General features: G+C 37.4%; 2 protein-coding genes across 5 annotated transcripts in view; both read left to right on the top strand.

Annotated features, from left to right (window-relative positions):
• The window catches only part of ATR (ATR serine/threonine kinase), a 75,239-nt gene extending 70,613 nt beyond the window's left edge, over positions 1-4,626 (top strand). For both annotated transcript variants that reach the window (XM_070753355.1, XM_070753356.1), the window contains exons 45-47: positions 358-509; positions 1,191-1,296; positions 3,372-4,626. In XM_070753355.1, the coding sequence (XP_070609456.1) occupies positions 358-509; positions 1,191-1,296; positions 3,372-3,545 (432 nt within the window). In that variant the 3' untranslated portion in view covers positions 3,546-4,626. The remainder of the gene's footprint in view (positions 1-357; positions 510-1,190; positions 1,297-3,371) is intronic.
• Positions 4,627-7,718: 3,092 nt separating this feature from the next.
• Positions 7,719-17,489, top strand: part of XRN1 (5'-3' exoribonuclease 1) — a 66,782-nt gene continuing 57,011 nt past the window's right edge. For all 3 annotated transcript variants that reach the window (XM_070753353.1, XM_070753354.1, XM_070753352.1), the window contains exons 1-9: positions 7,719-8,003; positions 11,476-11,708; positions 13,128-13,225; positions 13,881-13,990; positions 14,073-14,183; positions 14,474-14,556; positions 14,713-14,800; positions 14,888-15,056; positions 16,228-16,295. In XM_070753353.1, the coding sequence (XP_070609454.1) occupies positions 7,929-8,003; positions 11,476-11,708; positions 13,128-13,225; positions 13,881-13,990; positions 14,073-14,183; positions 14,474-14,556; positions 14,713-14,800; positions 14,888-15,056; positions 16,228-16,295 (1,035 nt within the window). In that variant the 5' untranslated portion in view covers positions 7,719-7,928. The remainder of the gene's footprint in view (positions 8,004-11,475; positions 11,709-13,127; positions 13,226-13,880; positions 13,991-14,072; positions 14,184-14,473; positions 14,557-14,712; positions 14,801-14,887; positions 15,057-16,227; positions 16,296-17,489) is intronic.

Below are 17,489 nucleotides of genomic sequence, written 5' to 3'. Positions count from 1 at the left end.
ACAGTCAACAGAAAAGATGACATTTATATCTTCTATATAAAATACAAACATGTGTACATAGAGGGAGAAAGAGGCTTATGAATAATAACAGATTATTAATAGAAAAATAAACTATAAGCTGTAACTATGTACATATGTAAAATGTTATATATGCAATACTTTATCTCAGTCGTTTTTGAATGTATGTCTGCATGTCTTATATGTTTATATGTATGTTTGTTATTTTGTTTATTTTTGTTTGATTTTTTAAAATATATACTGTATACTTAATAAAGTTTTTAAAAAAAAGAATCTACTGCATTCCATTTTGAGAGAAGCATGTGTTACTGAACTAATTCCTCTTATATTCATTTAAAGGGAGAAACTTTTGATTTTCCGGAAATTGTTCCATTTCGCCTTACTCATAACATGGTTAATGCGATGGGTCCAATGGGCACAGAAGGGCTCTTCAGGAGAGCTTGTGAAGTTACCTTAAGACTTATGCGTAACCAGAGAGAACCACTCATGAGGTAAAGAAAGAGTGGTTTTCAAGCAGGATGGGGAATTGCACATCAAATCATTACACCTAATTATTTCAACTTCAAATTTTCATTATTGTCATGCTACATTGCATAAATGATGATACCCATTTAGTTGTGTCCGACTGTTGGAGATTTTATGGGTCAGGTCTCTCATCTTTTGATCTTGTACTTTTGAGTTTTTTCTATGCTCTGAGTCAGTTGCTAAATGTCTGGATTTTGATCACATGACCATAGGGATGCTGCAATGATTGTTATGAAAAACAGTCATAAGTCACTTTTTTCAATACTGTTGTAACTTCGGACGGTCACTAAATGAACAGTTGTAAATCAAGGACTACCAGTACTATTAATCTACACTTTTTTTTCCACAGTTGTTCTATTTGCAAGTTCTTATATTTTGTTATTTTCTCCAGTTCTTTCTCTTTTCTTTTGCTGTCTCCATCTCCTGCCATATCATTATCCAGATATTTTTGTCTTACTTATGAACAATTAATATCTGGGATGTTGCTATATGGAAGGCATTTGTTGTCTGAATTCTGTTGTTTTCCTGATTATGATGATGATTATATCTAATGTTCTAGTCCCAACAAATTTGAGTAGTGACTGAATCTAATGAGACTTATTACAACAAATGCAACTAAAAAAAACCTTTCTTCTCTCCCAATCTAGTGTTTTGAAGACTTTTCTGCATGATCCCCTTGTGGAATGGAGTAAACCTGTTAGAGGCAATACAAAAACCTTGGTAAATGAAACTGGGGAAATTGTCAATGAAAAGGTAAGCTCGTAAAACTCAAGGTTAAAAATTCAAACTTTGCACCAGGGCAGTAAACAAATAAAAATGGACACTATAATATTAAGCAACATAACCTTTGAATGATAACTGAATGTATTCAAGAAGAGTAAACACAATATAACCTACAAGAATTGGAATCTTTGATCTATTTGTTTTTCATCAGGTCACTCTCATATATTGATGAGTGCTAGTAGTTTATTTTTTATAATTATTTCATTCATTAATACCAAATATTATTCAGAACTACTTATTTTTGTGATGCAGATTAATTTATTTAAATTCACTTAAACTTTATAGATTGTGCTTTTAATGTTTTATTACCAAAATATACATTGTTACCTCTTTTTCCGTTGCCTTCAAGTCATTCTTTAAATTTCTGGTAAGATTTTGGAAATTTGCCATTTGCCTGCTTCCTAGGGCAGAGACACAGTTAGTGGCCCAGCTAGTTTTATGTCTAAGATGGGACTAGAACATATGGTCTCCAGGTTTCTAGCCCAATACCTTAGCCACTATCTCAAATTGTCCCTGATAAATGTATAATCTTCCAAAGCATATTTTATGCATATCAAATCCATTGATTCTTTTCTGTTTTAATGAAGAATTTTAAAAAATTGAAGAATTTTTTTTAAAAAAATATTACTTTCTTTAATGTGCATCAATGAAAACTAAACCAATAATATATGCAGTGGCTGGGATTGCATTACACACATATTGAGCATGCTATAGTGAATATTATTTTTCAGTTTACACTGAAAGTAGAAGAATTATTATACCTTGAAAACAACACTTGGATTCTTTACGGCTAAACTGATGTCTTCCAGACATCCTTATTTTCTGATATGAAAATGACTTACAGAAATTTAATCATCTCTTTTAACTGCTGGGATGGTAATAAAATCCTAGAGAATGTTGGCAAAAACTCTGTGCTCCAAGAGATCTCCTCTGCCCCCTGCCCCCTCATTTTTCATCTCTGCATAGGAAGATGCATGTAAGCCTCTTAGGTCCTGTCTGAAATGGTGTTGACCATAAGTAGTCTGCTGTTGATTTTAATTTTAAAAATATACATATAAATTAATGTAAATGTAAGATTAATATCAATTTTAAAAAATATATTTCAGGAAATGCCAGTCTCCCAGCAACATTTAAGAAGGTTGGGAATCAATAAATAGTATATGCTCCGAGTTCGACTGGGACATTGTAGATAGCTGTAGACAGTCACGGGCTGTGGCCCACATGGGGGGGGGGGGACACGCAATGAGGTAGCAAAAATAGAGCTTACATATAGTAGATAATGTATATTTTTGAGTGCCTATGTATAATTTGTATGTACACATATTGCATATATACATATAGGATTAAATATTATATTTTGGATGTTCAGTAACAGTAAATATCTTGTATCTCTTTGAGGCGAGGAGAGGCCAGGCACCCTAACCCAAACCCTTGACGTGAGTGATGTCAAGTTGGCCAACTTTAAGCCAGTCACATGACCTTTAAACCCCTCCAGTCACATTGTCAAGCCACTCCCACCTGGTCACATGGCCGCCGGCAAGCCACTCCTACTCAGTCGCATGGTTGACAAGCCACTCTCATCTGGTCACATGACAATCAAGCCACACCCACAAAATAAGCCACAGTTAGGTATTCAAAAAATGTGTGGCCCTTCACTGGCTCTAGAGTTTATTCACTATGCTAAATCATAATTGGATTGGTTTAATGCAATTATACATTATATAGTATGTACTGTTAATTGTAATTTATAACTTAGTATATAGGACACAGATGTCAAACTCGATTGTGTCACGTGACATATCGTGGCTTTTTTTGCCTTTGTGGAGCAGGGGTGGACATGATCTGTGTATGATGCATCCGGCCCGCAGGCTGCCAGTTTGACATTCCTGGTACAGTACATAGTACTCAGTTTTATATAATTAAATAAACTTTCAGTGGAAACCCAATCTGTTGGAGGGAGAAAGATAGAATACTTACCAGGAAAAAGCTTCTAGTGTGCTAATGACATTTTTTTCTTATCTAGATTTTTTTTTTTTGTTTTTCAGGCCAAGACTCATGTGCAAGATATAGAGCAGCGGCTCCAGGGTGTAATAAAAAATAGGAACAGGGTAAAGGGCCTACCATTGTCAATTGAAGGACATGTTCACCATCTTATTCAAGACTCAACTGATGAAAACTTGCTGTGTCAGATGTATCTTGGTTGGGCACCATATATGTGATATGCTGTCATTTGCAGACAACATTGTTAGTTTTTTTTAAAAAAAAACACTTTAGTAAATTCTGCTACTGTAATGCAGATCAGTGTTTAAGTGTTTATATTGTATATAATTACTGTTTCCACTGATATAGTGGAAATTCTATTTATAAAACTTGTTCCAGTAAGAAAAAATGATTACAAAATGCAAGTTATTCTATTTATCACAATGCTGTTTCTACAAGTTTAATAATAGAATGTTAAAGATACTGAATGTATAATAGAATAAGCCAGGTGAGAATAAATGCAGTTTAAAAATAGAACAGAATTACACAGTACATTCCCATTCCTTTTTGTCCTTGCAGAGCATCCTTGTTCTTACTGTGTCCATGTATAAAGTATTTTCTTCTTTAAACAATCTCACCTCTCTGAGGATTTCATTAACTCTACTCACATACATTTCATATTCTTCAAGTTCCTTTCATCTCCTTTACTCTTTCATCACAAAGCTCTTTTGGCTTCAATCCCTGTTTAATTTTGTTATTTAATCAAGCAATTTCAACATTATATTGCAAATCATATAGTAAAATAGGTTTTGAGCTGTGTTGCTCACAATCCTAATTCGTGTGCGTGTGTTTGTGTGTGTTAAGGAAAGTGAATGCATTTAGGATGATTTGAGTAGGAAATCAGGCTTTGAGTACTGATTTGAGTACGAAATCAGGCTTCAGATTCCTATTAAAGGAGAAAAGTTGTAGCTGGTCTACATACTTAAGAAAAAAGAAAGACTGGATTTCAGCAGATTCAAATATTAAATCTTTCAATGGTAATAATAATGAATGAGAAAGGGAATACTTCACTGAAAATTATTCTTATAATAATTTACACCTAAATAATATGTCCATTGTTGTTATTAAATACAGTTGTACTTTACCCAAAACATTGATCATACTTTAATCAAACATTGATTTTATGATTGTTATATGCAGATGAATCTCCAGTATTATTTTCAGTAATGATCCTTTAAGAATGTGTGCATTTGCTTACTTGCATCTATATTCTACGGGTAGGATTTTATTTTTGAGTATAATAAATTATTTGAATGAAAACATCACGTCTTTCGTTCCACTATCAAATAGTTGCTGTTAGCTAAGTTTTTTGCCATTTATTTGGAATCTGACTTCCAGAAATTAAATAAATATTCTGTGTCCTGTATTTCAGCACAATTGATAATAGCCCTCTGTGACATTTTCTCAGATAACAAAATTACTGTCAATCTCTACTAAAGCCTTGAGTTCTCAAGGCTAAACATACCTACTCCTTCAATCTGTTCATAAGATTTGTAGATTTTTGCATCTCTAATATTCCCACTGCCATGCCCCATATTCATTTGTTTGAATCCTTAAAAGTGGTAACTAAAGTTAAAAATAATGCTTTACATAAGATATGGTGATATCCATTCAACTTTTAATAATATCTTCATTAGGAAAAATTATAGTGTCAGGGTTAGAAAGGATAGAAAGAAATTGATAATAAACATCTTTTTCAGGTATAGTTTGTGTTCTCATATGCCTCAAAGCACTTTTGAGAGAGTAAGCCTGAAGCATTGCACAACTGCATTAAAATAATAATTGATTTCACTTCCAGTTAAACTAATTTCCTCCAGAATAATTTCATTTTTAATCATGTCACTGCACTTAAGGTACATTAAAATCCACAGCTGTGTTTCTAGCTGGTGTCTTTCCACTGAAATAAGACTCTATAATAGCCCAGCAGAATCGGTGAAAAAGAAAAGGAAGTAAATTCTCTCATGCCCCATAGCATTTCTAAAGGATTCATTTGTATTCATCGTATGCAAATGATCTCTGGAAATCTTTCTGATTCATCAGATACTCCAAGTGAGTTACTTTAATTGGGCAACTCTCTGCATAGTTGTAGCTTTGATTAACCTCATCATTATGGATGTTTTTCCCCAAATACCATCACTCTACTAAACAAATAATTCCCCCAACACTGTCAAACTTTTTACTAAGTCTGCACTTCTATTTCTACTAGTTTTTTCTCATGATTCCTATCACCCTTTTCCTACCACTTAGGACTGTATGACTGTAACTTATTGCTTGTATCCTAAGATTTTTATTAATATTGATTGTTTCTTCATTGCTTATTTGACCCCTATGACAATCATTAAGTGTTGTACCACATGATTCTTGACAAATCTATTTTTATGTACACTGAGAGCATATGCACCAAGACAAATTCCTTGGGTTTCCAATCACACTTGGCCAATAAAGAATTCTATTCTACTCTATTCTATTCTAGTCTACATGGTAGAGAAATTCTCCAGAACCCATTTCATATTTCCAAAGTTAAGACTAGGTCTAATATGTGGCAGCAATGTAAAGGTTGGGCAGCTGACATGTCTGTAGTGCCACTGCAGCAATAAACTCCCAAATTACCTCCAATCTCAGCTAGAAAAAGTTAAAATTAGCCAGTACTAACAGTGTGAGCAAATCCATATCCGTAAAATCAAACAGTTCAGGAAGGGATACTGCCATAACTCAGAGGACAGTACAAAAGCAGAAACTCCATTTCATTCTTTTAGCTTAACCTCACATGTCAAAAAGTATTCACAATAACCAGGACAAGAAACATTGATCTCCCAGCACACAGCTGCCACAATATGTTTCTTCTCCTGGGACAGAAGCAAAGGAAGACGTGAAACTCCTGGATCCATCTCAGTAAGGGACTCATTATCTAGCCAGCTCTTAGTAGCACATACAAGCAATGCCTTCTCTTCTACCGCGGGGTTATCAATAAAGGCTGGATTTTTTACCAACCTACCATTCAAAAAGCACCAATTTAAGTCTGGCATATCTAGCAATTTGGTTACCTAATTTGGGTTAAGATTGGCAAGGGGCTGGAACAAGAAACTGGAACCAAATTAACACATTTGCTTCCCCTAGAGTGGTCCAGGGCAGGCACTCTCCTACCATACTTCTCCAGGCCCTTTGAGCTACCTCATAACCCACTGTCCCAAGCACCCAATAACTGGTTATATGTGACACTCAACACTGAACTGGATGATTGTGACAAATACCCATTTTTCCACTGTTTCAATTGTACAGCAATCAGCCTCGCCTTTCCTGCTACACCTCTACCAAACCCCCGCCAGCTAGGGCCAGAAGAACCTTTCCATACCTATCTTCCTTGCATTCATTCATTCATTCATTCATCAAACATGTATAGTAGTTTCTATAAACATAAGTAAAAAGTAATGATAAAAAAGGATAATAGGACAGGGATGGTAGGCACAGTGGTGCACTTATGCAAACCCCTTACCGACCTCTTAGAAACGGAGAGAGGTCAACTGTAGATAGGCTTGCCAACTTCATTCTAAATATGTTGTATATTGATTGTTGCAAGCTAGGTGCCTATTTCCTAGCATATTAAGAGTACAGTAGTCCCTCGCTATACCGCGCTTCACCTACTGCGGCTTCACTTCATCGCGGGTTTCTGAGGAACTCGATTGGCAGGGTTTTTTTTTTAAAAAAATCTAAAATTGTAAATACTGTATTTAAATACTGTATCTAAAATAAATACTGTGTGGGAAGGATTTATAAACACTTAAAACAATGAAAACTTACCAAACAATTACAATATAAATACTTAAATGAGTACTATCAGTCGATAAATTCCCCATCGCGGATTTCACCTATCGCGGCCAGGTCTGGAACGTAACACCAGCGATAGGTGAGGGACTACTGTAGCTTAAATGTTTCATCATCCACAAATTCATTCCCTCAACATTGTCAGACTTTTTACTAAATCTGCACTTCTATTTCTACTAGTTTTTCTCATCATTCCTATCAACCTTTTCCTCCTACTTAGGACTGTATGACTGTAACTTGTTGCTTGTATCCTAAGATTTTTATTAATATTGTTTCTTCATTGCTTATTTGACCCCTATGACAATCCTTAAGTGTTGCACCACATGATTCTTGACAAATGTATCTTTTTCTTTTACGCACTGCACCAAGACAAATTCCTTGTGTGTCCAATCACACAGCCAATAAAAACATGTATTCTATTCTATTCTATATTTGGACTTCTCCCAGAATTTCCCAGCCAGCGAATTCTGGGTGTTGAAGTCCAGACACCTTCAAAGTTGCCAAGATTGGGAAACACTGGATCACAGGACGGTCTGCAAACCTGCAATTCTCACCGCGGCCGCCTTTAAATTTCCGACGCTGAGCCGTCCGCTCTAGTGAGAGGCCCGCTCTATGGTTTGGGGCCCTCGGCGGAAGGAAGCGCTTTCGCCTGAGAGGAAAGGTGGCAAAGGCGGTTGTTTGGGTGTCCGAGCGGACTTGCGAGAGGTAGCAGCTGAGGGGAAAGATAGAAGCCCGCCGCTATGGGGGTGCCGAAGTTTTACCGGTGGGTCTCGGAGCGGTACCCTTGCCTCAGCCAGGTGGTGAAGGAGCACCAGGTGAGCCAGCTGCGGTTTCGCGCTTCTCTGGAGAGGGAAGCTGAGAGGCTGCCTAGCCATCGCCGACGCGCCCGGGGGTGATTCTCTTCCCTCTGCGTGATGGACAGCTCTGGCAATAAAGCCGCGCCTGCCTCTGGAATTGTTGCGTGGATGTCCATCTGGAAAGCCCCGCGGCGGCGATAATAACCATGTTGGATCCCTGACTTGCTGGCAGTCCTTTCCTTTCCTTTTCATTTATCTCTTTATTTATTGGCCGGGCTAAGAATTTTAGGCCGCTTTCACTCTCTTTTTCAAGAGAGGGGAAATTGGTGATCAGCCCGAGAGAAAAGCTACAACTTAGCGAATATTCAAACACATTTTCAACGTGTCCTTTCCGTCCGGGAGTCTTTGACCCCCGCTAACCGCGAAGGGCAGCGAGGGTTTCTTACTCAAGAACAAACGCGGGTCTGGAAAGAGTTGTGTGAAACTCCCAGCCACTTCGTCGTTTCCATTCCGTGTGGGAAGCCGCGGCCGCGGAGCTTTTGTTTGAAAGCGTCCGGAGCCTCTCAAATTAATTTTCAGTTCTGCTTCATGATGTCCTAGGACATGGGTAGGCAAAGTTGGCTCTTCTCTGACTTGTGGACTTCAACTCCCTGAATTCCTGAACCAGTCACGCTAGCTCAGGAATTGTGGGAGTTGAAGTCCGCATGTCAAAGAAGAGCCAACTTTGCCTACCCCTGTCCTAGGACAGTGATGGCAAACTTTTTTTTTCCTCAGGTGCCAAAAAAACACAAATATGAGCGCTATTGAACGCACGCGTGTGCCCACACCCATAATCAGGGCATCTGACCAGATTACTTACGGGACCGCCTTCTGCCGCACAAATCCCAGCAGCCGATAAGGTCCCACATAGTTGGCCTTCTCCAGGTCCTGTTGACTTGACAATGTCGTCTGGCGGGGCCTAGGGGAAGAGCCTTCTCTGTGGCGGCCCCGGCCCTCTGGAATCAGATCTCTCTGGAGATTCGCACTGCCCCCACCCTCCTCATCTTTTGCAAGACCCTTAAGACCCATCTATGCTGCTAGGACCATGCTCACATACTAACATATATGGCTCCATGTGCCACCTGTGGCACACGTGCCATAAGTTCACCATAGGTTTCCTGGGAAACCCCCCTCCCCACGTCATTCACAATATTTTATTTTCCTTTTTAGCCCAACAGCATGTTTAGGGAGATTACATCTCCTCTTACTAGTATTGTTTACAATTTAAATCGGATTTATGAAGCACGTCACATCCTGTTGTACTTTAACTTTTTAACAGACTTGGGGAAGAAGAGTGGATTGTTGAAAATGTGCGACATGTTGGGAAAATCAAGCATGTCTGTTACAGGGGTGAAATGCTTGTGCCTGTCAGTCTCCAGAGAACCTGTCATGAAGGGAGCGCGAGGCTCTGCTCACCCGCTCAAATGCCACCATTTGGGTTCTTTTACCCTTTGCGCATGCACATAATGCTTTGCGCATTTACAGAGGGTAAAAGAACCCAAATGGCAAAGTCCAGGCATGTGGGTGGAGTCTCATGCTCCCTTTGCAATCAGTTACCTGACGACTGACAGGCACGAGCAAACCAGGAGCATTTCACCCCTGCTCTGTTACATTAAAAATTCAATACAGTTTCTTTTGAACTGGCAAACAATTGAAAGACATACAAAGAATTCAAAACAAACAACGAAGAACAATAACACAGGTGGTTATGCTGAGAAAGGGAAACAAATAATACTGTATTCTAACTAGCAGAATTAACACAAATGATCATATGAAATTTCTATTGAATAGTTTGCATAGTTTGCATAGGGTATAGTAGAAATAGAAATGCAGACTTAGTAAAAAGTTGACAGTGTTGGGGGAATTATTTCTTTAGTAGAGTGATGGCATTCGGGGAAAAACTGTTATTGTGTCTAGTTGTCTTGGTGTGTAGTGCTCTGTAGCGATGTTTTGAGGGTAGGAATCGAAACAATTTGTGTCCAGGATGTGATGGGTCAGTAAATATTTTCACTGCCCTCTTTTTGCCTTGTGCAGTATACAGGTCCTCAATGGAAGGCAGGTTGGCAACAATTGTTTTTTCTGCAGTTCCGATTATCTTCTGAAGTCTGTGTTGGTCTTGTTGAGTTGCAGAACTCAATGATTCCTCTGTAGAACTGTATCAGCAGTTCCTTCGGCATTTTGAGCTTCCTGAGTTGGCGCAGAAAGAACATTCTTTATTGTGCTTTTTTGATGATGTTTTTGATGTTTGGTGACCATTTTAGGTCTTGAGATATGATAGAACCTAGAAATTTGAAGGTCTCTACTGTTGATACTGTGTTGTCTAGTATTGTGAGAGGTGGAAGGATGGGAGGGTTTCTCCTAAAGTCTATCACCATTTCTACGGTTTTGAGTGTGTTCAATTCTAGATTGTTCCGGTCATACCACAAGGTCAGTTGTTCAACCGCCCATCTCTATGTGGATTCATCATTGTCTCGAATGAGTCCGATCACTTTTTTAACGTCTGCAAACTTCATTGTGAAACAATCATTGTGAAACTTCTTTTTGTCTCCCAGTGAAAGCTGACCAAATTAGGTGGGGAAAGAATTAACAAGAGTATGTCAAAAGCCTAGTGGGCACCTGTGTGTCTTGGGGCACAAGATTGGATTGAATGATAACTCAATCATTTTATAGCAGAGCATAGATTTCATCATGGGTTAGTGTTATTAAAATTTAGCCCTGCCCCTTAATATGTAATTGCGTATTACATATGCAAATACTTGGAACATAGTGTAAAGTTCAGTATCTCCAGTAAGTTTTGTAATGAGAAAATTAATAGGTGTAACTATCAATGGATTATGTTTCTTGCATCTTAAGGAGCAAATGTTCAGTCAAAACACAATTGAAACCTGTCTCAATACTTTTATAAAAATTGGCTATTCTGGTAAGAGATATGCTTCAGTCTTCGTGATGTCAAAGCTCCGCCCATGGAATTCCCTATTGGGATTCCCCACCTCCTTTCTAGCCTCCAGATCGGCCGAAAACGCCGCCGCCAATCACAAAAACGGCGCTCCGCCGAGCGCCGCCACCCAGCTGTAACCTTCTGAAACAGCCGGGCGCTTCTCGGCAGCCTCCGGAACCCAAACCTGAACTTCCGGGTTCGGGGTTCAGGAGAACGCCGAGAAGCCCCCCGGCTGTTTTAAAAGGTGACAGCCGGGCGGTGGCGCCCAGCGGAGCGCCATTTTGCAATCTGCGGTGGGTTCGTAAGCCAAAAAAAGTTCGTAAGAAGAGGCATAAATTTCTGAACCCCGGGTTCGTATCACGAGGGGTTCGTATCATGAGGTACCAGTGTATATTGAATATTAGCATATGTATTTTCCAAATAGAGATATAAAATGAAATTGGATAATTAAAAATTAACTTAATTAAAACTTGTCTTTATAGAACAACTTCTATATTTTAATGTGTTTTCTAGATTCCAGAATTTGACAACTTATATTTGGACATGAATGGCATTATTCATCTATGTTCACATCCTAATGATGATGATGTTCATTTCCGAATCTCTGAAGATAAGATCTTTGCGGATATATTTCACTATTTAGAAGTTTTATTTCGCATTATTAAACCGAGAAAAGTTTTTTTTATGGCAGTTGATGGAGTAGCTCCAAGAGCAAAAATGAACCAGCAACGTGGCAGACGTTTTAGGTATGTACATAAAATGGTTTTTTTCATTTATTGTTTTCACTGGTCTCTCTGTACTTTCTGCAGACTTTGATGTAATATGCTTGTTTCTTCATAGTCTTTTGATTATAGGAGTGAACGTAGGATTGCCTATTCAATGCTATCCTTCCCCCCCCTGGAAAAACTATAGAGCTCTAGAAATCTTTCCTGCTTTTGCTAACAAAGTGACTTCCCTGGCCATCGGTCCCAAAGGGGGAATATGTGGTGCTGGCTTCAATTCAATCATTCCTTTTTGAAGGGAGGCCATGTAGGAAGAGATAGTACAGGTGGTCCTTGCTTACTGATCATTGAACTCATTCAGGGATGTTCAGAGTTACAGTGGTGCTGAAAAGGTAGACTTACAAGGGGTCCTCGAAGTTGCTATCATTGCAATGCCTCATACACGTGATTATAATTCAGCTGCTTGGTATCTGGTGTGCATTTACAACAGTTCCACAGTCACATAATCCCCATTTGCAAACTTCACTATCAAATTTTGACAAGTGAACTCAGTGGAGAAGCAGGCAACGTTGCAAGTTGTGATCATATGACATATATAATGACCAGTGATTCACTTAATGACTATAGCCAGAACTGATGTCATACATCTGCATGGGCATGTGACATTTCACTTTACAACTACACTTGAATCATTAAGTACTTTCATCCAGTCATTTTTCATGTTTTATTGTGTTAGAGTATGCACCTTTTTAGCATTTCATGGCCTACTTTCCAAAATGCAGGTTAACAAAATGGAGACCTGATATAGTTTAATTTATTTTGATGACTGACTAAAACCAGTTTCATTTATTAAATACAGAGTGTATAATTATGCCTTAATTATATGTTAATGTTTCCTAGCTTTCATATTAGAATGATAGCTTAAGATTTCTGGTGCTGCATTCAGCCCCTCAAAATGGTGATGCCTTTGTAAGATATGATATGCCTTTAATAGTGTAATATAGGAAATAATATAGATTGTCTATTTGGTCTCTGTCAGTAAGATTTTTGAAGTGTTTTCATCACTGAACTGCCAAGCAATCCCCATGCTTACTCTCAATTCAGGGGGAAATGTTGGCTGTTGAACTTGTTTCACAACTCCTTGTATGATTTTATCTATAGAGATTCAATGTTAACAATGTTGCTAGCTATTCTATTCCATGCAACTTTATAGCAATACAGTAATGAAAGTTACTGTAAATAATATAAAACTTTTATTAAATGTATTTTGCTAAGAAAACTGTATATTATGTGTGAGCAAGCGCTGGCATGGGTATTCTCCTGCGAAGTCTATCTGTAATCTGAAGATATTTCTACCATAATCTCTACAGAAGTGTTGTGAGATTGTAATACATATGTAGCCATCAGATATTGCAACCAATTAACTACAAAGTGTTCTTACAGGTCAGCAAGGGAAGCAGAAGACAAAATTAAGAAGGCATTAGAAAAAGGAGAAACTCTTCCAACTGAATCCAGATTTGATTCTAATTGCATTACACCGGGTAGGGAATTCTGTTACTTTGCTACATTATTTCGAACTTCTTCATTTTCATGAGAATTTTATCATTCCCTTAAAATAAAAGAATGTGATTTTCAAATATACCAGAGGCCACAGATATCAAATATCAGATATCCTGTCTCCTACTCCTATTCCCTTGCTATGGCACTAACGACACAGCATGAATTGCAAACTACATTTTACTGTTATTCGTTGTTTACTGTTTTTTCATTTTCAATTAAGTACTGTACTTCCATCTTATATTAAAACCAATTAATAAGCAAATTCTCAATATATGGAGAATTCTATATATGGATTCTGTGTGTCTGAATAATCTTGCCCCATTACGTTTGTCAAACTGAACTATTTTTTCTGATTAAGAAGATTTCTAATGGAGGAGATGCAGTCCCAAGGAGACTGTATTTCCTGGAATCAGAAAATAGTTGAAGTGATGTAATAGAGATGTTTATGTTTAACTTTAACTATAATACAACATTTATATTTATATTATGTTTGTGTACATGTTTAACATAATTTCAAATATTAATACTGTTAAAATTGTGAAATCTTTTTAAAAGAAATATGTTTCCATGGTATTTGAAAAAATATTTTTTAGATTTTAGTGAATGAAAATGTAACTTTTAGATTTCTGTTATTAGGGACTGAATTCATGGCCAGGTTGCACGAACACCTGAAGTATTTTGTAAATATGAAGATTTCAACAGACAAATCTTGGCAAGGCATAACTGTCTACTTATCAGGCCATGAGGTTACTATTTACTTTTATAAGACTTCTTAAATTAATTGTTATTAATTCAACATTTATTAATTTGTTTTTTCTTTTCATTCAGACACCAGGAGAAGGAGAACATAAAATTATGGAATTTATTAGATCAGAAAAAACAAAGCCTGATCATGATCCAAACACAAGACACTGTCTCTATGGTTTAGATGCTGACTTGGTATGTTTACATGTAAACATGATTTATTTAGAAAAAAAATAAGATTCTTGATTATAAATGTCTCTAGGTTGCAATAATTTATTTTACATGCAGGATTCTTATTGGTTTGCCTGATATTTGGTAGGTTATATGCATTACTCAAACTGTTTTATAGTATGTTATCTGTTGTGTAAAGGGGCAATGTTATTCTCATGGATGTAAAAGAGATCTTTTGATATCAGGGTACTAGTATAACTCATTCATTATTAATTTTTAAATGATTGGTTCTATTACATTACTTTTTTTAATAGATAATGCTTGGGCTGACAACTCATGACCCACACTTCTCCCTTTTAAGAGAAGAGGTCCGGTTTGGTGGCAAAAAATCTCAAAGGTAATCTGCTGTAAAAATTGTTAAATGATGGCAAAGGAAGTTATGCAAAACTGCTAAATAACCAAGAATGCTATTTTTTCAATATTAAACGTTCACGTTTTAATCTATGAAATAAAACATTTTAATTAGTTTCTGAATTATGTTAATAATTTACAGAGCAAGTGCCCCGGAAGAAACCACTTTTCATCTTTTGCACTTATCATTAATGAGAGAATATATTGACTATGAATTTTCACCAGTTAAAGTAAGTATGAGTGGATTTTCTAAAAGTTGTTGAAAGTTGCTAAAGGTTTACATGGTTAATTAATTATTTGTATCATTTATTTATCAGGACAAGATCTCATTTCCATATGAAATTGAAAGAATAATAGATGACTGGATTTTAATGGGCTTTCTTGTTGGAAATGATTTTATTCCTCATCTACCTCATTTTCATATTAACCATGATGCATTGCCGTTGCTTTATAGAACATACATGACCACATTGCCTGAACTTGGAGGTAAGCTATCTCCCATAGTTACTGCAAGCTGATCTTATAGTAGGTCCTGCTACAGAATAAAACTTAGAATGGGAAAGAAAATAATTATTTTAATCTTGATATTATGGTCTCTATCGTGCTGGAAATTACATTTTTTCTTTCCATTTCATGGGTTGGGTTCTGTAGACAATACTGGTAGCCCTTGACTAACTACCACTAACTCTGACATTTTGGTTGTCAAGCAAAGGGGTCATCAATTGAGATGGCATTGTGACATCAACTATACTCAACAACTATAATCCCAGCACTTTGAGTTGTTGTTAAGCAAGTTAAAGGAGGCTTTGATAGATTTGGCACAGTCCATACATGAGCTAGGATGGTGGCTCAAAGCTGCGGTTTCTCCACCCTGGTTCTGCATTTATTTTTTTAATGTACAGCATAAATCACATGGATAATAGATTGTGGTCCTCCTGGCTTGGGCCTAAAATAAAAGCCAAAGTAATTTTGGCCAGCTTCCACTTCTCTGAAGAAAGCCACTTAATTCCCTAAACCCATTTTCCCTCAGATTTAGGTTCCCTGCATAGTGGCACATGACTTTAGTGCTGGCAATGGCACTAAAATAAAGAACTGGCTCTGCGGTGGCTTTGGTAAAGAAGATCTGGTGTGACCAAAACTGTTTTGGATAGGCCTGCAGGCCGTTCAACAAGAGTACTAGCCAAGGGTTATCTGTAAAGAAGATGACCTTAAGGAACATATGCCAGCACATAACCAAGGCAACAAGGAAAATAATAAAATATTGTCTGAGTTCAAATACTGGAAGCAGCTCAACTAGGCACTTCCCTAATTCACTTAACTAAAGAGGAAAAACAACACAAAATTGGATGATTCTCCTATTGTATGTGGGGCTGATGTTTTTGACCTGGTCTTGATTTACATGCACTTGTGTTCCACTGGCATTGGAGGAGAAAGTGATATTGTGCCCATGCTTTTCCAATCTGATCTAAATAACTGGAGAGCTGCAGGGGAAAAGGCATCTCTGTTTATTATTATTCTATCCCTATTCTTCAATGGGAAGCCCACACAATTCCTTTATTGAATAGAAAAAATAAGTATAGATCGTTTTTTTAAATAGTATCAGGAGCAGGCAGCACAGCTCATGATTATAAATATAAATTATGCTTCTGTTTCTTAGGTTATATAAATGAAAGTGGGCACCTCAACTTGCTTCGCTTTGAGAAATACCTTATAAAATTGTCCGAAGTAAGTATGTATTCTTTGTACTGCATAAAATTAAAGAAATAGCATTAGAATTCATTAAGAAAGGACCTTCTGAAAACTAGCTCTTGAAAATGATTTTGTTCAGTATCTTTGTAAATATCTGCCTAATTGCTGTCTATGGTGCTTTATACATTTCCGATGTACACTAGAATCTGGCTAAACTCATTCTGATATTTCACATCTAGAACCCTCTCACTTTTAGCTTGAGTGTAATCCAAATGATACCTTGTGTTAGGTGAGTGATTTGCAAGTATTCAGGATATTCAGGAGTCAGTCTTGATGGGTATTGAAGCCAGTATTTAAGCCAGAGGAGTAATTCAGTAGCCAGGCCTTCAGCTCGACTCTTTGTTACTCTGCTTCAGTTGGAGGAATGCATTAACTGTATCTCCGAGTGCCTGCAATAATATTTTCAAGAACTGTTTATTAAATCTCTAATAGTTTATAATGTGTAAATGGCACCACTTGGAACACCATAGAGAATGCCAAAATGGGAATGCGCGTGCGTGTGTTGAAGTCCCAAAACATGCAAATCAGTTCTTCTGGCTTTCATGCCCACCAGAAACTGGAAGAACAGCTGGCCGGTTTTCCAAAGAAAAACCTGAAGTCCAGTTGGCCGCATGTGCTTGCTGGAAACCAGAAGAGCAACTGGCAATGGCCTGCGTACCCACAGAGAGGGCTCTTGCCTGCCACCACTTGGCACACCTGCCATAGATTCGCCATCATGGCCGTAAAGTATTTGAACTGTGGTAACACAGTTTCAGAGCTGCTGGTGTGCAATCCCTATTTTTTGTCCAAGTAAATTTGTAACGGCTGCTGTACTTTTTGTGCTTTTGAAGTGACATAATCAATATGGGCCTTCCAGGCATAGTATTCTGGAACACTAACCCCAAATATGTAAAACCCTTTTTTTTTTTGTATGAACCATTAACACTTTTAGGTTTTTTAGCACACCCCACAACTTTTTTTTTTAATATGATAAGCAGAGGTTAGGATACCAATTATTATCTGTAAACCACCTAAAACCCGTAAAGATTGAGGTGATAGATACATTTCACAATAAATACACATTTGATCACAATTGCCCTTATAGAAACTAGTGAACTGAAATGTTAGCCTCTTGACAACAGTATTTAGGAAGTTTGAACTATCATCCTCACCTTGTATGAGACAGACTTG

This window comes from Erythrolamprus reginae, chromosome 5 (assembly GCF_031021105.1).
Source record: "Erythrolamprus reginae isolate rEryReg1 chromosome 5, rEryReg1.hap1, whole genome shotgun sequence".
NCBI lineage: Eukaryota > Metazoa > Chordata > Lepidosauria > Squamata > Dipsadidae > Erythrolamprus > Erythrolamprus reginae.
This window is presented reverse-complemented; position numbering and strand designations above follow the sequence as displayed.